This window comes from Notolepis coatsorum, assembly GCF_963971535.1.
Source record: "Notolepis coatsorum genome assembly, chromosome: 9".
Taxonomy (NCBI): domain Eukaryota; kingdom Metazoa; phylum Chordata; class Actinopteri; order Aulopiformes; family Paralepididae; genus Notolepis; species Notolepis coatsorum.
The window spans coordinates 117,553,046-117,576,570 of NC_140173.1; the positions used below are offsets into that span (position 1 = coordinate 117,553,046).

The window sequence follows — 23,525 nt, forward strand, 5'->3', positions numbered from 1 at the left end:
AACACATGAACGAGCCTCGACTCCCAGACGTTCAACTCCCACAATGAACCAGAAATGGCTGTTGAAACAGCACATATTGAGCTGCTGTGCATTTTTCACTTCAATCATTCACTCTTCAAAAAGAAAATGACAAAATAAAATAGCAGTACGCTTCATTCTGTTGAGTCAATTCTTGTTTTGAATATAAGTCCAGAATTAGGCAAAATATGATGTTATAATTGTGGATTAGTATCGACATCCTTTCTAACCTCAATAAAAATAGGAAGAAGCCACAGGGGTAGAAATACAGGAAACCTCTGTAATTTCGTACCAGTGGCACGATTATGCATGGATATTCATAGTATTCTCACAATGTGTTTTTGACATATAATATGGTGCAAGGTCAATGGCAACAGTTGTCATTTAACGATGTTCACCTGTAATTTGATTACAATGACCTGGATCAAATACTATGAATAAATAATCCAAGAAACATGAATAAAATAACCATAGCAATGGCAATATTTCCATATGAGGGCTCCAATAATTGCCATAAAGTAATATTGAACAAATAGTTAAAGGACTGAGATATCTAAACTGGAAGGGGACAGAGTGGGAGCTTGGAGTAGGCCTGGGGCGTTTGGTAAGGTCCTACACCATTAAAAGGCTAAATGAGAAATAGGTTTCCTAGGTGTACAGGGTAGGAAGGGGGCAGCAGGGGCTTGGGAGGTAGCACGGTTATCTGGCTCCCGGTTTGATTCTGGCTCCTCCTGCCTTCATGTCAGTGTCCTTAACCCCTGCTCCCAACAAGCGGGTTGATGCCGTCAGTGTGTGTGTGTGAATGGAATAACTACTAGCGATCCGAGTGGTCGGAAGACTAGAAAAGGCGCTATATAAATGCAGTCCATTTAGTTGAGTTCCCACAGACAGAGGACAGATACATACCTGGTGGCAGACACCCAATGACAGGGATGGGGAGGGCAGGGGAGCATGTCTGTGATTGCGGTACCAAGGCACAATGGCAGACAGGTAGAGTAGCAGTGGTTTTACAACTGAGTGAGGAGTCATTTAGAGCTTCAGCAAAAGGGGAATTTGTATTCAAACTAATGCATTTATTAATTTAACTAACAGGCTTATCTCTTGATAGCAGTTCATTCTGAAAGAATCCCAGACTTGGCTGTAAAATAATGGGCTATGAATAACATGGCAGGATTCGTAACCGTATCGATAGACAGTCAGAGCCAGAGGGAGACTAATGAAAAATCCCATCTGTGCCTGTGTATAATTAGTAAAGCAATCCAGCAAAACACAATTACTGCAGACTTGCATGTTGGTTGTCCTTGTAACAAGAAACTTGACAAATGCAGGCTCCGTGACCATCTGTCTCTAACTAGTACGTTTTAAATGAGTGAAACAATAGTCAACAGCAGCACAGTCCTTCCATGACGAGAAGGCCTACCGGGAGGAGGTTGATGTACTGGCACGCTGGTGCCGGGATAAAAGCCTACTCCTGAACATTGGTCAAACCAAAGAGCTGATCGTGGATTTTAGGAGAATACAGCAGAGGACACACACGCCACTGTGGATAAACAGGGCTATCATGGACAGGGTGAGCAGTTTCAAGTACCTGGGAGTCCACATCACAGAGGACCTGACATGGTCAACACACATAGATTCTGTGGTGAAAAAGGCGAAACAGTGCCTCTATCACCTGAGACAGCTAAGGAAGTTCAGAGTATCCGGGAAGATACTCCACTCCTTCTATTCCGGGGCTGTAGAGAGCATTCCGACTGGAAACATCACTGCTGGGTTTGGAAACAGCACGGCACAGGACAGGAAGGCACTCCAGAGAGTGGTGCGCTCAGCAGAGCGTACTACGGGTATTGCACTACCACCCCTGCAGGACTTATATAACAGGAGGTGCAAATCCAGAGCCTGCAGAATAATGAAAGACCCCCACCACCCCAACAACAGCCTGTTCAAGCTGCTGCGGTCAGGCAAGCGCCTACGTACACACGCTGCGAGAACAGAGAGGCTCCGGCTCAGCTTCTTCCCCCAGGCCATCAGAACACTGAACACACATGCGGCAACCGCTAAAACAATCACTTTAAACAAAATGTCACTTTAAATAATGGAAGTCACTTTAAAGGAAGGAGGTATTGTATAGTATAGTTTAGATACATTAAGTATAAAAATGGCAGAGTTAAAATTGTAAATTGTATATTGTATAGTAGTGTATAGGAACCAGTTTCTCAGGAACTTGGCATTTCTTTTTTATCATGGATATCTTGTGTCTTACCTATTTTTTTTTTATATGCCTATTTTTATTATTGTATTTTGTACAATCAATGCGGGCATGACCACCCGCAATTTCACTGTATGCCCTGGTATGTATGTGACAAATAAACCTCTTGATTCTTGAGCCGATTCACCAATCACAATTTTCTCCACTCAGTCTCTGGCTCAACCCCCCCTCCCAAGAGGTACTCTCACATCACATTAGGGGCAAGTGAAGCAGGGTGAACATTTCAAATGCTTACATGGCAGCATAAGGACACTTCTCTGTCAGTGTTTTCTGCTGTGATGTTGAATCAATGACCAGGATTAATAGGTTCCACTACACAGAAAGCATATAAATACATTTACAACTCAAAAACATGATCTAGTGTTTAATTACTCTTAAAATGTTGAATTTATGAGTTAAGTGAACTGACACTGGTGTGTATATTAGTGTGTTTGTGCATGCGTGTTGTAAGAGGTAGCCAGGCAGTGCAGTGGCAAAGATGTTTTTTGTATCCATATGCTAAATGCATGTTGAACCTATACAATCGGCATCCTATGTAGTGATTTGATTTAAAATGTGTCTGTTATGTGTAAAAATATGTATGTGTTTCTGACTGAGCCTAAAATGGGGCATGCATTTCAGAATACAAACCAGTTCATTGGGGCCGGCTTGTCCAACTGGAGAATAAAGCACTGGCCGCAATTTGGGACAGTGGTTAAGGCTAGGGTTTGATTTAAGGGCCAATTCACCAGTTTCCAACCTTAATCCTATTAAGCCAATGTAAAGCCCCACCCACCTACCCCGCCCCACCCACCCACCCCGCCCCACCCCACCTACCTCCTCCAATGTACAGTTTCTACGTCAAATGTATATACTCTTTTTCTGGACACTTTTTGTATCACAAACAGTACTGTATTTGCAAATCTGGTATGTCATAAATGTATAGATGTAGCAGTACTGTCTATCTGTATGTCGTGTGTCATATGATGAGTTGAAAATGGGGGACCCTGATGTAAACAAGACGAAAGTCTTTCTCTGGTCTGCATCCCCTTAACAATTGTATGTATTGAGCTGTACTGTACCCATTCTGCAATCTGTTAATAAACTTTTCAATCAATCAATCAAAGCTCTCGAGAAACGGAACAAGTTTATGTTTGATTATCACAAGAGATAGGATTGATTCAAAATTGTGAAAATGCCCCTTTAAGGGTACAGTAGGGCATGTTGTATTGTAGACTTCAATGTAAGTCAATGCTAAGTCCCCAAAAGTGGCTTAATTAAGCATGTGTGTTTGTGTGAGAAAGCGAGAGTAAAGAGGCCAGTGAACTGCAGGCTGTCTCACTGTTTAATGATCCAATCAGATTATCCGCATCATTAAAATCTCCACCAATAAGGACTCATTTTTACTATTAAAGCAAATTATCGCAGGCCTCAACATTCTGTACAATACATTTGTCCCTTCCTTTATCTATCTATCCATCCTTCCATCCACGGTATCACTCAAATCCATTCATTCATGCACTCATTCATTCATTGCAAGACCAAGTGCAGTTTGGTTACTTTTAGCTTGGCTGTCACCCATCCATCCATTCAAGCTAATAATACCCAGATTAAGCATCAACCATTAATGAAACAGAGCTGTTTTAGGAGCAGGTCAGGCTGGTCCAGAGCCATACCCGAGCTTGGGCACGGAAAGCTTGCTGTAATTCTACCTGTCAACAGAAGGCAGATTGTATATTTTTGGTGGAATCAATGACAGCAGAACCGTTAGCAACTGAGCTATGCTGCATCCCTTAGTAGAGGCCTTGCACAGAATGTTTCTTGGTAGTTTCCTTTCTTCCAACATGGCTACCTGTAACCATTGGTAACCACCTTTGAAAGAAAACGCCTGCTTTCTGTGCAGTGGTAGAGTAGGTCAAACAATGGGAAAGCATAGTATTATGGTTCCACTGCGACTTGTTTAAAATATCCAGCAATAAGACACCAAATGATCACATTTTTGTTTACATATTTCCCATATAATTAACACATAGAAACAGGAATTGGAAATTAGCAGAAGCTATAAATGTGATGTTAATTGTTGTGCAATTCTCTATGTATATCTATCTGTCCATCAAATAAACATTAAATGAAATGAACCGCTGTTTTGCATATAGCAACCGTTGTTTCTTCCAACATGGAGGACAAATGGGAATTTGAAACATTCTGTGAAAGACCTCTTTTAATTAAACTCCATGGTTTCTGGGAGGCAGAACGGCGTGGTCTACCTTTGTGTTCAGAACAGCTCTGGACCAGCTAGTTCTACGTTAGAATCAACACCAACCCTATCCCAGTAGCTCTAAAACCGGTTCTGACCAGAACCCAAAGCAAGGTAAAGCATACTAGTTCTGACCCACTGTGGGTCCCACCCATAGGCTGAGAACCAATCAGAGAGCTTGACCTCCCAATACTGACAGAATAAGGAGCCAATAGGATCCAAGCAGGTTAATAATTAGAACAATTCTAATGCTGGTTGTATAAAAAGCTGCGTAGTTCAATAATAATAATAACAATAATTGCATTCATTCTTTGTGTTTCTGAGTAAACATTAACATCACAATACTGTCGGGCAAAAACAATACAATTAAAATATCAATCTGATATGGCATCCGCTACAATACTAGTCTGTTGCTATGGGAACGGATATGAGGGTGGGTCTGTTGCTATGGGAAATGGAGATGTGAGGTGCAACCCATGACGTATGTTGCCATGGATAGAAGCTGTGCAACAGCACCAGCAGGGCTAGGAGGAAACACTAAGGACTGGACAGTCACACACCTGGACCCGATAACCTTTTTCGAAGGCTCTGAAGGGGTCAACAGTCTGGTTTCTATGGAAACGGGCCTGGCTGTGAACCATCCGATCCCTTCCGTTTCATCCCGATATTCACAGTCTGGCCTCACAGCTAGAGTTGACAGAAGTGAGAGTTGACAGAATTTCCAGGCTCAACAGATCCGGGCTGTAAATCCATGTTTTGTGTATCAACAATTGTGATTCTACCTCACCACAGAGGTTCAAGTACAGGAACAGGGCAATCGGTGGGAAAAATGTATGGGAGGCGATGTCTTCACTGAAAAATCAATACCATGTTGTTCACGAAACTGTCATAATGTGCGCATCTACAATTGCCTCGTTGTCTGTACATCAAAAATGCTTAAAATATGCCATCAATATGCACCCAGAATATAACAAAAGTCACTTTTAAAAACATCAGCTGAAAGAGTTTAAAATGCCAATATGTTTCTGAGACCATAAACATTGCAAGTTATTGCTCAATCAAATGTCTCCCGTGCCTTTACTGGTATAATACTTTACGTCCCACTGCATTAATGTCAGAGCTCGCAGATCAGCATATTTTCAGCAGGGAGAGCAACTTCAAACATATGTCATGTTTGATGCAAAGCATTTGGTGCAAAACTCATTACTTCCGGATTACTATGCATTTTTCTGCAATTTGATTGGATGAAGGGGTCATACGGTTTGCCTTTTCAACTATGTAATTAATATATTGATACTAGTGTTCAAACGATTAGTTGACAAAATATATATATATTTTTTTGTATCTCTCTTTCTCCGATTTTTTCTGTTTTCCCCCCGTCCCAATTTAGTCGTTGTGCCAATTCCCCCCCCTCCCCTACCTGGTTGTTGTGCGCATGTTCTCCTACTGGTCGGTACAAGGGAACCCTGAAGTATCCGCACGCTTCCTCAGACACGTGCGGCGACAGCCAGTGGCTCTCTTCTCACCTGGCAGCGAGGGCTCTCATTGGTGAAGTGTAACACATGGGAGGTCACGCTGCCTTCCTCAAGTCCTGCCTCCGCTGAGCAAGCGCCCAGACCTGACCTGTAGGCGTCACTGTCCACAACGCCAGTTTCCCACCCACGGCTTCCCTCCCCCTAACCCAGCCAAACGAGTTAGTATAGCAATCAGCCCAAGCCAAGGCAATGCTGACTCCGGGAGTCGAGACCGCAGTCTCTTGCATTGGTGACGAGCGCAATCTCCGCTACGCCACCTGACCGCCCCCTAGTTGACAAAATTGATAAGAAAAATTGTCGACATGAATTTTTGTTGTCGATCATATAAAAATAAGTCCACTCACAGTAGCCGTGGTCCTGGGTCAATCACTAGAATGATATGACGTTCTAGGGCAATCAGACGGGCCTTGCATACATGCAAGGCATTCGATTGGCCAATCAGACGGGGCCTTGCATGCACGTGATACACTAGACTGGCCAACCCACACGCTGTGATGACCAAATACAGAACAGATGTCTGGAAAACATGGTTCTTGGATTGCAAAAGGCTTTGGTTAGCTAGAATGTAGCACCAAGGGAACATCTTCTAATGTCTCATTCAGATAGTTGATGGGCCACACCCTATGACCACCAGATCCAATGAGATAATTGATGGGCCAAACCACATACCGCCAGATCCAATCCGATCGTTGATGGGCCAAACCGTATGACCACCAGATCCAATCAGATACTTGATGGGCAAAACCGTATAACTGCCAGATCCAATCAGATAGTTGATGAGGAATGCATGGTAAAGGACAGTTTGCCTCATGGTGCCGAAGATTCTGTTTGACCAGATTAGGGGCCATAAGGTGTGACTGAAGATCAGGGGTGTTTTCGGGGATATACCCTGATGTAAGCTCCCCCACCCCCCTCTCGTATCAGACTGGTGACATCACAGTTTCTTAGCTGTGTGAAGTAAGTGTCCAGTCCTGCTTGTTGTGCTCCTAGCCTAGGACAGTGCAGTCTACTGTATACAATGTCACTGTCCACGCCTTGTGTTTGTGTCTACCTGGTATCACTCTCCTGTTCTTGAATTTTTACTCCTACACCTAGACAGCCTGCAGAAATCTCATTGTCATAGCAACAGACCAAACAATAAACATGTAAACAAAAATGACAATAATAATAAAACATAAAACCATTCATTAAAAATACAGATTAATACAGTTTCACATCAATTAACTACTGGTGATAAAAACATTGTGTGTCACTCACACTGTTAAAAAATAAATTCATGTGCATATTGCCAGCTCTGTCTGTACCATGTTGTACATTTTGTGTGTGTGTGTGCATGTGTGTGCATGTATCTGGTCAGCTAGTTTTCTAGTCCTGCCATGTGCTGTGGGCTGAGTTCCATTACAATTGCTGGTCTGGAATGGAACCAACCCACCCAGGAGAGAAGAGATGGGAGGGGTTGAGGGGGAGAGAGGAGGAAGAGAGGCAGAGGAGAGGAGAAAGCAGTAGAGGAGAGTGGGGTTGGGTATCAAGAACTGGTTCCAAACTATAACCAATACCACATTTCCAAGAAGTGTGGATTTGTTAAGAGGCGTGGTTTTATCGATTCCCACAACGCATTTCTATCGCACTCCCCATACGAGTAAACTGCATTTCCAAGTTGTTAAAATTTTTTGTTAAAACTGTCAGGACCTGTTGCTGGTCACATCATTGGTTATGTGGTTGTGACAGCAACGCATCAACCGAGACACTTTACTTACTGGACCATGACAGCTACAAATGCTACAAAAGATGGAACAGAGCAAAACGCCAATATCTTTTACTTCAACGCACAACCGTTATTGACATAAAAGCGGTATATAAAAAAGCGGCCATTTATGTTGTGATCTCCAAGGTGTAATGCTCCATATACAGTTAGCGGTAGCTATGTTAGCGCTTCAAACTCGAGTAGGCCTATAACGGCAGCCGATATTCCTCTTATATGTGGGATCACCGATAATCAATAACGATGAGTTCACACAGAGATCCCTTCCACTTCCAGTTTATCCCCAGAAAACCCAGAATAAAGAAAACTCCTTTCACTTTAGTCATGAAGGGGCAGAGAGTGGATGATTGTCACTGAGCAGTGACTTGGGTAAGTAACCCATTCACTATAAATCACTGCTCAGTGACATTCATTCACACTCTGGATTCAGCTCCTTCATGACTTGGCAGTTTCCTCCTTCCTTAACACATTCCCTGCCACGCAATTTGAGCATCTTATACCACCCTCTGCCAGCACTGTAAGCCTATGGAAATGTTCACCTTCTTTGCAGGGCTATAACTTTTTAAATTGTATTGCTAAATTGACATTACTATGGGCCATTCAACATCGATTATCTATCGTTCAGGATATAGGAACGTTTTACTTTTTCATTCATATATTCATACAAAAATACCGTCTAGAATATAAATATGTTATCGTTTTCTGCAGTAATTCCTAGAATGTGAGATATAGGCATAAACGCATATATAGATTATCAAATGCCTTTTGTTGGCGATACACGCTATATAAAAAGTTTCAACTGTACATGATCCTAAACGTTATGACTGATCATGCGCGGGTGAACGGGGGGGGGGGGGGGGGTCGTTTATAATTCCGTGATCGTCAGTAAATGCTTTATGTAGTATGGGTGATATATTGATCAGAGCGGTTTGCATGGATAATAATAAACAAACAGGCTGAAAGTAACGTCAGCGTCCTCTTACCGTTCGACGATGAGACTGGAGGAAAAATATCCCACTTATTTGACGGCGATCCCCTAAATCCATTTCCGGTTTGTGTAATCATAATAAACTGCCAAATCGTATCGATTATTGCGTTATGACAGCGATCGCTACACACGGACGTGTGTATACAGTCCCGCAACAATATGAGAGTGCCGGACGCATTTGTCAGATGCACCGGGATCACTAGAGATCCACTTCCGGTTTGGCAACTCGCCGATCATCCACCAGGTGGCAGTATTGAAGCGTTGCAGAGTTGTGCATGCTCCCACTGCATCATACCAGGCTCCGTGAGGGAATTATGAATAACATGGCGAAAAAATGAAATATGATCTCAATAACGTCGTACGCCGTGGATTGGCAGAATTCGCATGAACTTGAAACACGTCGTAAGCCGTTTCCGGCGTGGGATGTGTTAAGTACAAGCTAAGCTAAATGCATTATCATCTGATTATCCACAGCAATATTAATGCATTAAATAAACCTTTGATATGTTATACTAACTACAGCAAATTAAAAGAGAAAGACACCTTTGTGTCATGGTTCACACAATACTGACTATAGTCTAAATGTGCCAAGAACAAAAGGTAGACTAGTTTTTGTTCCGCCCCATCAAAATAATTAGAATCGGAACAGAGATTCAATAAGAACCGGAATCGATAAGCAGAATCGGAATCAATAACATCCAAACGATACCTAACCCTGGAGGAGAGGAGTAGGAGGTGAGGAGAGAGGAGAGAGGAGGAGAGCAGCAGAGTCTGGGAGTTGCTTCTTCCAGTAGATAGTGGGTCTTTCTGTGAAGCTGTGGGAGGGGGAGGGGTTAGTGAGGGAAGGGGTGGAGCCAGTGCATTAACTGACGGGTGAATGAAGCTGCTGAACCAATGGGAGCAGGGTTAGAGAGAGGGGGCGGGGCTAAGCTAATGATTCTATGACAGGAACTCCCAGAAAGCCACAAAATGACCCACTATCCACCTCTCCACTGACTGAGGGGGCCTGTCTGGGTGAGAGTGAGGGTATGTACGGTGTGTGTAGGTGTGTGTAGGTGTGTGTAGATGTGTGTAGATGTGTGTATGTGTGTGTGTGTGTGTGTGTGTGTGTGTGTGTGTGTGTGTGTGTGTGTGTGTGTGTCTGCGTGCGTGTGTGTGTGTATGTATGTGTGTATACGTGTGTGTGTGTGTGTATTTGTCAGGGTTACATCTATTCACTTCCAATTCAGCCCATTTCAAATGGAAGCAGCAGTTAATCTGCTGATCAGTAAACAGTTATTGTTCTCAATTATTTCTAAAGAGTCTTGATTAGATTCTGAACAAATGAGGAATGTATTTCTTGGAATCTCGCTCTGAGACACACATACTTGTAGGCATTTCACCAGAGCGCTCAAAGCGCAGGGTCAGACATTTGTGGTGCCCGTCGAGCAGGTATGGGTTCAGTGCCTTGCTCAAGGACACGTTGGTAGGGATCCATGACATTACATGACGACCTCGTGGCGAAAGATTACAAGATTCAAATTTGGAAGAAATACCATTTTCCTGAATAGAAGAGAACTGAATCCAGTCCTGGTATGTGTGTATGTGTGTGTGTGTGTGTGTGTGTGTGTGTGTGTGTGTGCGTGTGCGTGTGTGTGTGTGTGTGTGCGTGTGTGTGCATACAGTCATTGTGATAAAAGTCAAACAGCTGAATGTTAATATCAGCCCAATCTGAGTAAGGAGCTAAATAGTCTCCTCTCTTCTCCTCTCCCCCCTTAATCCCTTCTTTAAATTCAGTTTATTAAAACAGTGAGGACAAAGAGGAGAGAAGGAGGCATGGACACTATCACAGCTGATTGGATATGCAGATTTTGGCCATGTCCTTTCAGAGCCATTACTGTCTGTCTGTCTGTCTGGCCTCTATTGGTGGAGAGTCGCCATTTCCTGGTCATGTGACCTCGTGCTGCTGTCCCATTGGTTGAGTGGCCTAGTGGGCGTGGCCTAGTGGGTCTCTTTGAGGGCTTTGAGGAGAGGGGGGTTCTGGGTAATGATATGATCCTAGAGAGAGGAGGACAACAACAACAACATCAACAAAAACTAAACAAAACAACAACAACAAGAACAACAAGAACAACATCAACCAATCAGGTGCTAGGTGGGGCTGGAGCGTGCAGCAAGACAGGATGTGTGGGAGTGTGGTCTAATACAGCATAGAGGTAGAGTTTCTAGAGCATATGTCACATTGGTACCAGGTCCATGTCTCAGCTTGCCTTCCATAGAAAAACATCTTGTTTATTTTAACATGTGGTTTTCCTCCTATTCTAACATTCAGTTCAATCCAGCAGATCTGAACGCTTTTCTGATCGACATTCAGAGACAAGGAAATGTTTAGACTTTTTCAATTAGTCAAAAACTGAAAGGTTTGAAATGATGAACAAAACCATTCTTTCATGATTCTTGTAGTTACTTGCAGTCTTGTCAAGTTCTTAGTGTTGTATTGCTGCCTGGTCTAGTTCTCAGCGTTGTATTGCTGCCTGGTCTAGTTCTCAGTTGTTGTATTGTTGTCTAGTTCTCATCATTGTATTGTTGGCTAGTTCTCATCATTGTATTGTTGGCTAGTTCTCATCATTGTATTGTTGTCTAGTTCTCATCATTGTATTGTTGGCTAGTTCTCATCATTGTATTGTTGTCTAGTTCTCATCATTGTATTGTTGGCTAGTTCTCATCATTGTATTGTTGTCTAGTTCTCATCATTGTATTGTTGGCTAGTTCTCATCATTGTATTGTTGTCTAGTTCTCATCATTGTATTGTTGGCTAGTTCTCATCATTGTATTGTTTGTCTAGTTCTTATCATTGTATTGTTGGCTAGTTCTCATCATTGTATTGTTGTCTAGTTCTCATCATTGTATTGTTGGCTAGTTCTCATCATTGTATTGTTGGCTAGTTCTCATCATTGTATTGTTGGCTAGTTCTCATCATTGTATTGTTGGCTAGTTCTCATCATTGTATTGTTTGTCTAGTTCTTATCATTGTATTGTTGGCTAGTTCTCATCATTGTATTGTTTAGTTCTCAGCATTGTATTGTTGGCTAGTTCTCATCATTGTATTGTTGTCTAGTTCTCAGCATTGTATTGTTGGCTAGTTCTCATCATTGTATTGTTGTCTAGTTCTCAGCATTGTATTGTTAGCTAGTTCTTAGTATTTTATTGTTGTTTTTCCTAGTTCTTGGTATTTTATTGTTGTCTCATCAAGTCCTTAGTATTTCATTCTTGTCTTATTTAGTTTAGTATTTTATTGTTGTCTTAGCTAGTTCTTAGTATGATATTGTTGTTTTTCCCTAGTTCTTAGTATTATTGTTGTCTTTTCTAGTTATGGCAGTCTCTTGTTCTTGGTCTTTCCAACCTGCTGGTGATTAAGGGTTGACTGACTGACTAACTGGAATCTAAGGGACCAGGATGTAGAAATAATACCTCTACAAAATCAACTTTTATGGTGTCCGCTCTAGAAACTGCAATTCTATGGTGGAACATGCTGATAGGACACATGCAGGGAGAGAGAGGGAGACACACACACACACACACACACACACAGGTGGGTATGGCAGGCAGGTCATCAAAGAGCCCAGTAGGAGAGCAGAGGTGAAGGGTCAGAGGTCAAACCCAACCAAGGGTCAAACGTTAGGAGAGGACAGCACCCCCACACCTGGCTCTGACAGACACTATGTGTGTGTGTGTGTGTGCGCAAGTTTGCGTGTGATTGTGTGAGGGTGCGACTGTGTTTGTGTATTCGTGATAATAGTGTGTGTATGTGCGTGTATCTGTGTGGTGAGATTGTATAGTGTAATGTGTTTATTTGTGTATTGTGGAATGTTTTCGTCTGTGTGGTATGATGGTCCGAATATATGAAGATTTTTTTGGGACAAAAATTACACCTTAAAAGTACATATATATCGTATTGACTCGGATAATAGACAACATTGATTATAAGACACCCCCTCCCCCTTTCTCAAGACTTTTTATAAAGAAAATAAGTATAGCCTATCTGACCAGAATGTAGGCTACCAGTAATACTAGTAAAACAAGGTACTGTAGGTATGTAAGCTATTTACATCTTTTAAATTAAATTGATGCAAGATACACATTTTAATAAAAAGGAATTAACATATTTAAATAAAATAGAAATGTAATTAAACTGTATTCTACTGTTAGGCCTATTTCTAACATAATGTATACCTAAAGTGAACAATAGAATGATTGATGGTTATATTTCAATGCCTCATTGATCATCATGATCTTACAATTGGAATGGGCCAAGTTAAGGTCAGGACTGAAGGGCCATCATTTAAATTTTAAGATCATGGTGATCAATGAAGCAGTCCAATTTACATTTAACCTGTGGTTCTATTCACTTTGAGGTATAAAGTATGTTAAAAATAGGCCTACCAGAGGCTACAGTTTAGTTGAAGTTATAATCTTAAATAAGATAATAAGGGTTGTCTTATATTCGGTCCAATGCAGTATATGTCTGTGTGTGTACGTGTATTGGTGTGTGTGGTATGTGTGCATTGTGTGTGTGTGTGTGGGGGGGGGGGGTGTATGTGTGTGTGTGTGTGTGTGGGGGGGGGGGTGTATGTGTGTGTGTGTGTACTCACATTGCGTGCTGGGGTCTGTGTCTGTGGTGAGTTTGACGTAGTTGCTAGGGAAAAGCCCCTCTCTCCCACTCAGCTCTCCTTTCCACCAATCACAGTCGTCCTTACTGAGCACTGTGATCACCTGACCCTTCAGGAACGCCAGCTCATCATCATTCTGAGCTACGTAGTCATACATGCCAATCACCTGACATACTGCTAGAGAGAGATGGAGAGAGAGAGAGAAAGGGGGGGTGGGTGGATGACATTCAGGAATTCTGGAGAGACAGCAGCAAATACAGAAGGAAAAAGATGGCGATGCTGATATTTAGAGAGCAGGGATATGGAGAGCCGAGATAAGGATCTGATAAAACAACTATTTAATAACAAATGACACACAATGAACTTGATCTCATCACTCTACTTATTACTACTACTTGTTTAGATTAACAAATGAGACACAATGAACATGATCTCATCACTCTACTTATTACTACTACTTGTTTAGATTAACAAATGAGACACAATGAACATGATCTCATCACTCTACTTATTACTACTACTTGTTTAGATTAACAAATGAGACACAATGAACATGATCTCATCACTCTACTTATTACTACTACTTGTTTAGATTAACAAATGAGACACAATGAACATGATCTCATCACTCTACTTATTACTACTACTTGTTTAGATTAACAAATGAGACAATGAATATGATCATCACTCTACTTATTACTACTACTTGTAAGTTTAACAAATCAAACTTAAAATAAAAATCTCAACTCGGGAGCCACATTGACGAAACTGATCACCACCAAGTCCATAACCAAATAGAATAATGTAGTAGGCTGCAGACAGCCTGATCACCACCAAGTCCATAACCAAATAGAATAATGTAGTAGGCTACAGACAGCCTGATCACCACCAAATCCACAGCGTTAGCTCATCTCTCCCCCAGGTTATGATGGTCTAGGTTTTGCTCAATAAAATAAAATGATGCAGTCAATTTGAGAAAGCCTGAGTTTCATATCACATTATTGTTATTATTATGATAGTGACCCACACACAAAAGAACATGCACCACACACACCCCTACTCCCATCACAGTGATGGGTGTAAGACAGTAGCAATTGGAATCTAAAATGCACCAATACAGCAGGTATATTCAGCACCTATTAACTCATTCAGCGTCAATCACGGAAAAAGTCGGGTTAACTCGCCATGCGTTGAGCGCCAATCACAGGAAATCTCGGGTTTTAATCGTTATTTCTTTTATTAGCTATATCCATTCATTTTTCATCCATCCAGCCTGATGTTATCATTGGGAATGGGTCTGAGCTCACAAAGGGTAAATACCGCCGCCTACGCCTTCCAGACGGTATTGCACATCATTGAAATCCCTCCCCCTTGGGCTGTGCAGTGATCTAACAAGTCCGGGCGGGGTATTCCTACTCCGGCATGATTAACGTTATAACACAGATTTTGGGGAGACTCGGAGCAGTGTGGATTATGCCTTTCGGACATATAACGTTGGATCAATAAACGCGATCAATATTTGGAATGCCGATCAGGAATTGGATTAATCTTTTTGCAGGACATCAAAGACCAGGTAAGGACTCTATGTTACAAATCCTGGGTTAATCCGATGTTTCTTTCGCCACCATCGGAGCGTGTGTGTGTTTCTGCCGTTGGCTGCGGGCAAGGCACTGAGAAGGGATTTTTCAGCCCCCGCTTCTGTTCGTGCATGATGACACATAATACCGATAATCTAGCGTTATTTTCAGAACGATTCATAAATCAAGCGACAAATGGCACGATTTCTAAGGAAATACAGTGAAGCGCCGTTTGCTCGAGTTTCTTGAGATTAGACAGAATGCCCTGGAAATATACTCGTATTCACCACGGTATAAAACGGAAATGTACGGATGAAAAAACAATCAGTTTTGTGCATGTTGACTGGAAGCAACTCCCTGACAATCGCCGGGTGTATTAGATCCATAGCTATAATATTTCATATATTTTAAGCACTCGCAAGTTTGGCAGTCTCCCCATTGACTTACAGCGATGGCATTCTAGACCTACAGTATATCACGCATATCGCTGCTGCGCTGATTGAGTTAAATGCTAACGTTAAAAAATAAGGTTACCTTGTCGGGTCCTCTCTGTGGGCTGGATGTGTAATGTTAGACTCACTGGATGCTCTCTGTTGAGATATTGTGGTAGGCTAGTTCGGTACTACAGCAGAGTTTCGGTTTTGTTTCGGTTTGAAATTATCCTAAACTTTGGACACTCGTTTTCTCTGACCGGTTATTCTCTCTCTTCCTCCATTTTTGCATTCCACACCATAAGTGTCCAGTCACAGTGTAAGTGGTTGTGCGACAGTAATCATCAGGCGGGATCATGCACCGCCACAAACACACAAAAGGACACGGTAACGTCGTGATTCACTTTAATGATAACTACGGAGCTTACAGACAGCAAGGCACAAGGCTACATCACTCATTTAGCTAGCTAATGTAAGATACAAATGCTGTCAAGCCCTCACTGCTTGTAAAATAAACAGCACAAACGGACTACCTACTGGATCCCCGGTTCCTTCCGTCCGGGTTGTTGTGATCACATGGCTGACAAAGCCGTGCAGTGATAGGCCAGAAGTCAGTTCGATTGCATTCAGGCTTGATTGCTTATGCTGTCTGGGTAGCCCGGATGATGCTGCATCGCAATTTTGTACATACAATTTTGAACACCGCAATTATGCATTCGAATTTTTTACATTGAATTTTAAACACCGAATTTTTATTTCACATACAGTAGGTAAATTCGGAGCAAAAAAAATCAGATGCATGATTTTCAAAGTAATTATTTTCAATGCTATAAATTTGGTGTCTGAAAAAATTCAGATACATGTTTTCAAAGTAATTATTTTCAATGCTATAAATTCAGTGTCTGATAAAATTCAAATACTTCTGTCACTCCTTTGCTTCCATACTGGAGGACCTGAGTTCAAGCGAGCTAATACAGTAAGCTAGCAGGCTAACACAGTTACCATAGCAGCAACCCATGGAGTTGTTTGGTGTGTGTATGTTTGTACCTGTGCTGGGCGTAGCCAGTTTTGGGGGGGTGGGCTCAGTGGGCGTGGTCTTGCTGGTGCTGGGGCTCAGCAGCTTCACATAATTGGCTGGAAACCAACCAATCTGACGTTTTTTCCCCCGGGCCTGGACCAGTCAGAACATGAATACTGATTAAATAGTCAAACATGGAACACCATATCATTGTATGTATATATTGATGTAGGTGTATACTTACATATATATATATCAATATATTTATGTAGGTGTATATTTATATGTAGATGTATGTATTAATATATTGATGTAAATGTTTATATATGAACATGTAGCTCTCCTATATCTATTTATGTATACTGATGTATGTGTATATTTATTGATGCATACAATTTACTTGTATATATTTATATATCGCTGTATGTGTAGGTGTGCATATGAACCTGTAGCTCCCCCTGTCCACCCTCCTGTGTTCTTCATATATTAATATAATGATGTAGGTGTGCTTGTGTGTATATATATTCATATTTATATGAACCTGTAGCTCCCCCTCCCACCAGCCTCCTGGGTTCTTCTTCCTGATAAGGATGAGCTGGCCTGGAGCCAACGTCAGCTGCTCTGCTCCAGTCGCACTGTAGGGGGCGATCACCTGGGCAATCTCTGGTAGAGAGATGTAGACAGACACAGGGAGAGGAAGAAAGCGCGAGAGAGCGAGAGAGCGAGAGAGATGGTTTATTAGTGGTTGTGCTCCAGCTAGTAGGGGGTGATCAACTGTTGAAACTCCACTGAGCCAGTGTAGGTGTTTTCATCCTGCAACTTTGATTCCCGATATCCCAGGTAGTCATTTGAGTCTTGGTCTGAAGTGGTTTCTCCTGTTTTAAATCAGATGAATGGTTTTTAATGTTCGGTGCTTCTAGCTAACCTGAGGAATACCGGGTTTCTGTTTCCATGACAACAGAGTGATTGATCTGCGCCATCCTCGTTGTGGCCTACAGTGTCGATTGCAGGGGCTGGTCTACCTCAAACTGGATCTGAGCACCACAGGCATGATGCTGTTCTACGCCGTCCTCAGTTTGAACTACAGCATCTAACCATGCCCGCTCTACTGGATCTGTGACCTTGAGCAATCATATAATTTTTCATACGAGCGCTTGTATTCCTATGCTTTTTTGTTCTTAGTTCTATTATTATTTTAATTTCAAAATGTTCTTAAATACTTTAGATACTATTGCTACTATGTATGTATATGTGTTTATATTACATGTATGTATGCATATACATACCAATTATTCGCTTGTTCTATTCTCCATCCATCTATCATCCATAGCAACACCATATATCACCAACACCCTGATGGGGGATCCCCTTTGAACTGCCCATCTTGCTAGATTTTAGGGGGTTGTTCCTTATCTTCATTGGGGAAAGTCTGGGGGTGTTGCAAAATTGTGGATTTTATGGTGGTTTTTATTGTGGATCTATTGTGATGTTTCTTCTTGATCTGTGAAGCCCATGGAGGCAATTCGTTGCGATTTTGGGCTATACAAATACATTTGATTTGATTGACAGCTCACCTGGCTTCTTTCCCAGACTGCCGCTCTTCCCTGCTGGTCCCAGAGACTGGAAACATACATAGAGACAGAGACAGAGAGAGATACAGACCCACAATGAATTCATGGGAACCTTCTTACAGATGAGTCTGAAGAAGAGTTCAGTGTGTTCTGAACACACACCTGTCTCACCTGTTATTAAGATCTGAACACACACCCGTCTCCTCACCTGTTATTAAGATCTGAACACACACCTGTCTCACCTGTTATTAAGATCTGAACACACTCCTGTCTCACCTGTTATTAAGATCTGAACACACACCTGTCTCACCTGTTATTAAGATCTGAACACACATCTGTCTCACCTGTTATTAAGATCTGAACACACATCTGTCTCACCTGTCTCACCTGTTATTAAGATCTGAACACACACCTGTCTCACCGGTTATTAAGATCTGAACACACACCTGTCTCACCTGTTATTAAGATCTGAACACACACCTGTCTCACCTGTTATTAAGATCTGAATACACCCGTCTCACCTGTTATTAAGATCTGAACACACTCCTGTCTCACCTGTTAGTAAGATCTGACCACACACCTGTCTCACCTGTTATTAAGATCTGACCACACACCTGTCTCACCTGTTATTAAGATCTGACCACACACCTGTCTCACCTGTTATTAAGATCTGAACACACACCTGTTATTAAGATTTGAACACGCACCTGTCTCACCTGTTATTAAGATCTGAACACACACCTGTCTCACCTGTTATTAAGATCTGAACACACCCGTCTCACCTGTTATTAAGATTTGAACACACCTGTCTCACCTGTTATTAAGATTTGAACACACACCTGTCTCACCTGTTATTAAGATTTGAACACACACCTGTCCTAGGTTAGACTGTATGTGTGTGTGTTCGCTTACCTCTGAGGCAGAGTCCCGTGGTTTGACGTAATTGGACGGGAAGACCCCGGTCCGCCCCCCGACAACACCCGTCCACCAATCCCCTTCCTTCCTGGTCACCATGACGACCTCTCCCTGCTGGAAACTGAGGTCCCCCTGTTCACTGCTCTCATATGTGTACATGGCTAGGTACTCTACACACACACAAACACACATACACACACACATTTACATTTTTTTGTACATTTTAAAGTTAAATGCATCAAACTGGTGCACTTTGGGAGCAAAATAAAGAGGCTAGATCTATGATGAACTTTGTGCTCAAACCACAAAATCGACTAGAGCAGTGCTTCCCAATCCTCTCCTCGAAGCACCCCAGCCGTTCAATGTATTTGTTAAATTCCACCACCAGCACACCTGATTCAACTTAACTAGCCCTTTATTAGTTGAATCAGGTGTGCTGGTGGTGGAATTTAACAAATACATGGAACGGCTGGGGTGCCTCGAGGAGAGGTTTGGGAACCACTGGACTAGAGCATACATTTGAGCCATCAAAGAAATGAAGCAAAAGTAGTTACCTGTGTTGAACTGGTTTATTTTTTTGAAAATAATTTAGTTTTAAAAGGTTAATTTAATAAAACTGTGGCGGGCCGCCACAGTCTAGGTAATTAATGGGAAACACTGCGTGTGGTGGCATATAAAACTACACTACCCAGCTCACATCAGCCGCAGACAAAGGAAGGCCAACCATTTTTCTTTGACAAATATTGACGTGAATGTCGTGTTTATATCTCACAGGTCGAACAAACCTGAACATTATTGCCATAAAATAGAACAGTGTTTGTTTCTTTACCTTTCTGTGAACGTCTAGAAAAAAACGCATCTCAATCTGGTGAAAAATGGCCGGGCAATTTACATTATAAAAAAGTAATTGTACTTACAGATCCAGCACTGAAAAATCTAACCTCTGCTGCTCCTCCACCACTCCACGGGCCAAACTGATTTTGTGACTCCTATTGTTCTGGACCGGGCCAGATTTCACACCTCCACTGCCTTTGACTTTTTCATCTTACATTTTTATTCGTCCCAAACGCCCCAGCTCCATCCGATTCCTTAGCTTTTTTCACTGTTTACTTATCATGCATTGCAACACTAATATATGGGCAGTACCCCAAGTCAGACTGCCCAGAACCTACTTATTAAAAATGATCTTGGGGGTCTGAGGGCAGTAGTCCCCGACCCCCTCCCTGGGGAGCACTTAAGTTAAGTACCCTCCCTTTGTTCACTTTGGGAGCCAGCCACCAGCCCCCGAAATATAACACCTGGGTGCTAGTTCTAAAGTGGCAGAGGAGCAGCAGAAGAGCAGCAGAAGGGATCTGAATGTTCAGTGCTGCATCTGTACACTTACACTTGCTGCCCTGTTACGGGCACCTGGTGGTACTAAATACAAATTTAACTCTGTCATTTGAAAGAGGAGATTTGGCCCGATCCATAGATGTATGACTTGGCCATAATAAGGTAATTTATAGGCCTGATATTCTATATTCTAATTTAAAATTGCATGTGTCCGGATGGCAATATTCAGTACTGTATCTACAAAAAAACTTGTAAATCATCTGCCCTTTATTAATTTGCTTAGATCTTTTGTACACTTGATCTCAAGAAGGTGCTGAATGAGAGTTTTTCACAGCTGGGCAATGTTAGCATGGTGTTATTCACCGCCAAAGATGAAAAAAAAGAAAATAATAATAATAATTGATATTCACCTTTGGTTTATTACAATTTACTCAAGTCTAGTAACAGACACAAAATAATTCTGACACTGGGAATACATTCCCTGAGGTCCATAGATGTCCCTAGATACCATAAACATGCTAATTGACCTTGTAGAAGTGGATAAATCTTCCATTTACTTGAGATTGTGGACTTCAGGAGGTCGGGGGTCAAGGACTACAGCCCCCTCAGCATCGACGGGGCACCGGTTGAGAGAGTGAACAGCTTTAAGTACCTCGGAGCCTACATATCCGAGGACTTGACATGGACCACACACATTGACAGTGTTGTGAAGAAGGCACGACAACGCCTCTACTTCCTCAGGCGCCTAAGGAAGTTCCAAGTCAGTCAGAAGATCCTTAAGAACTTCTACTCATGTACAATAGAGAGCATCCTGACTGGCAACATCACCTCCTGGTTTGGGAATAGCACTGCACAAGACCGAAGCAGACTACAAAGAGTGACACGTTCAGCCGAACGCACAATTGGAGGGGGGCTCCCCACCCTCCAGAACATTTACAACAAGCGGTGCAGGGGCAAGGCTAAGAGAATCATTAAGGACTCCAGTCACCCGAACAACTGCCTCTTTGAACTGCTGCGGTCAGGCAAGCGATACCGGAGTCTCAAGGCGAGCACAGAAAGACTCAGAAGAAGCTTCTATCCCCAGGCCATCAGGCTGCTCAACGAACAATGAACACTACACAACAACCATCAAACGCACATAGCACACACATCCACATGCACACACTCACTTCAAACAAACACACTGTAGCACCCACTCCCCACACTTTATAGCACACACTCACTTTAAACAAACACACTGTAGCACCCACTCCCCACACTTTATATTTATTGATAAAGGATTGCACTACAACTCGTACACCTTACTGTAAATTGTACCTAAATTGTACCTCATCCCATTCTGCTTGCACTATATAGTATTGTATATTAGTACACTGCATAGTATTGTATATTATATGGTAACTCAGTTACGTCTATTCTGCATCGAACATTGTACATATGTCTATACTGAACACTGACCTCATTTTCTACTTCTAATTTACATGCTATACTATGTTATTTGATACTTATCTTGTCTAGCACAGTCTCTGGAGCGTAACAGTAAGAAGCATTTTGTATGAAAGTATTCTGTACTTCTGTATGACAACTATTAAAGAAACTTGAAACTTGAAACTTGTATGTACTTTTAGGCGAATTTTCAGAATGGCTAGGGCTTTCTTAGCATGCAATGGCCAACATGTGGGCCCTCTTGAGGACGATTTGCCTACCGGCACTTTGGCGACCTCTAGCGGCTCGGGTGTGCATATTCTTAATACAATATATATGGAATTAAAGCCCTATTTATTGCCCGTCGATAGCCGCTTCAGGCGACACCATCTGTTCAGCGGGTCTCAAGCTACATGCCGATATGTGAGGCATGCGCAGAGATTGTTAACACATTGGCTGCCAGACCCAAGATTTCTCGGGTTAACTCGCCAGCGGTTGAGTGCCAGACCAGAGATTTCTCTGGTTTTGGTAGTTTTTTCTTTTATTCGATTTTTTTTAAAATTAATTGCAGGTTCACGGACCTCTGTGTTACCATAGGAAATCATTCTGAAAAAAAATATATATATCGGATTTTTTTAAATCTTTTAATTTAATTTTTTTTATAATAAATAAAACAAGAAATAACCATTCAGTACATTTATATCTATGTGTTCATTTGTTACATTTAGTTTCACTAAGTTAGGAAAGTAATGTTTTAAGTCAAGCCTGATGTTGCCTTGCACAAAAGATTGATCCCAGTCTCTTCCACACAGTGAGGCATACAGTTTATTAATTGAATGAATGAAGTTTATTTTCTGTCTTTGTTTACAACAAATCAAAAACACACTTGTGATCCTTTACAATTCTTAAAAACTAAATATATTAAAAAAAGGAAAAAAAATGGATTACATTTATTTTTTGAACTTTTTTGGAGAAAAAAATTTGGACAATGGGTATCGGATCGGTATCGGTATTGGCCGATACCCAAACCCAGGTATCGGTATCGGGACTGAAAAAGTCGGATCGGTGCATCCCTAAATTGGAATATTCTTTTTGGGATACCTCCTAGTAAAGGTAAGGACTATAATCAATTCCACCTTGATCCTACAATGATTTAATATTGATCCGGCCGATCAACGTATGTAGTATTAAAAACGAATGCCGTTACTGGCGATCAAAGCATCAAAAAACTACCACCCCCCCTTTCATGCATTCATGATGAAACATAAAACCTATTATATACCTTTGAATTGGAAATAGTAGCGTGTACAGGCGTATACGTGAAAAAATTTATTCTTTTTCACATGTTGAACGATGGATAATGATAATGTCAAATGAGCCATAGTATTGTCTCCATAGCTATAATATAGAATATAGATATAGCCCTGCAAACACTGCAACGCACAGTGAAAATCCCTATACTTTACAGCGGTGGCACACTAAGTACAAAGATGGGAAAAAACAGTGTGGCAGTCAATGTGTTAAGAAGAGGTTAAGAGAGACGTGTTTTGAGAGGAGCCATTTGATATATAATAAGTAACTTACTAAAATGAATACATATCATGAAGTAAGTTACAGTTGGAGGAAACTTGCCGTTATTTATGTAGCAGTTTTTCCTATTTGCCCTTGAGGATGGTGAAATGTGAGAACAGTGGATGTGTCCAATATTAGAGCTATCTCTGATAAGGTGGGCTTATTAGCTAAATCGGTGAATTTAATTTGAATTGCATACAGTTATTAGTGTTTGTGTGTGTGTGCATCAC

The 23,525-nt window shown here is 41.7% G+C and overlaps 1 protein-coding gene across 1 annotated transcript in view; it reads right to left on the reverse strand.

Annotated features, from left to right (window-relative positions):
* itsn1 (intersectin 1 (SH3 domain protein)) overlaps positions 1 to 23,525 on the reverse strand; it is a gene marked incomplete at its 3' end in the record, with an annotated part of 256,540 nt that overhangs the window by 24,459 nt on the left and 208,556 nt on the right. The window contains exons 27-31 of the mRNA XM_084321474.1: positions 18,964 to 19,136; positions 18,055 to 18,100; positions 17,022 to 17,143; positions 16,510 to 16,633; positions 13,437 to 13,631 (exon numbers count right to left, since the gene is read on the reverse strand). Coding sequence (XP_084177600.1) covers positions 13,437 to 13,631; positions 16,510 to 16,633; positions 17,022 to 17,143; positions 18,055 to 18,100; positions 18,964 to 19,136 — 660 coding nt within the window. The remainder of the gene's footprint in view (positions 1 to 13,436; positions 13,632 to 16,509; positions 16,634 to 17,021; positions 17,144 to 18,054; positions 18,101 to 18,963; positions 19,137 to 23,525) is intronic.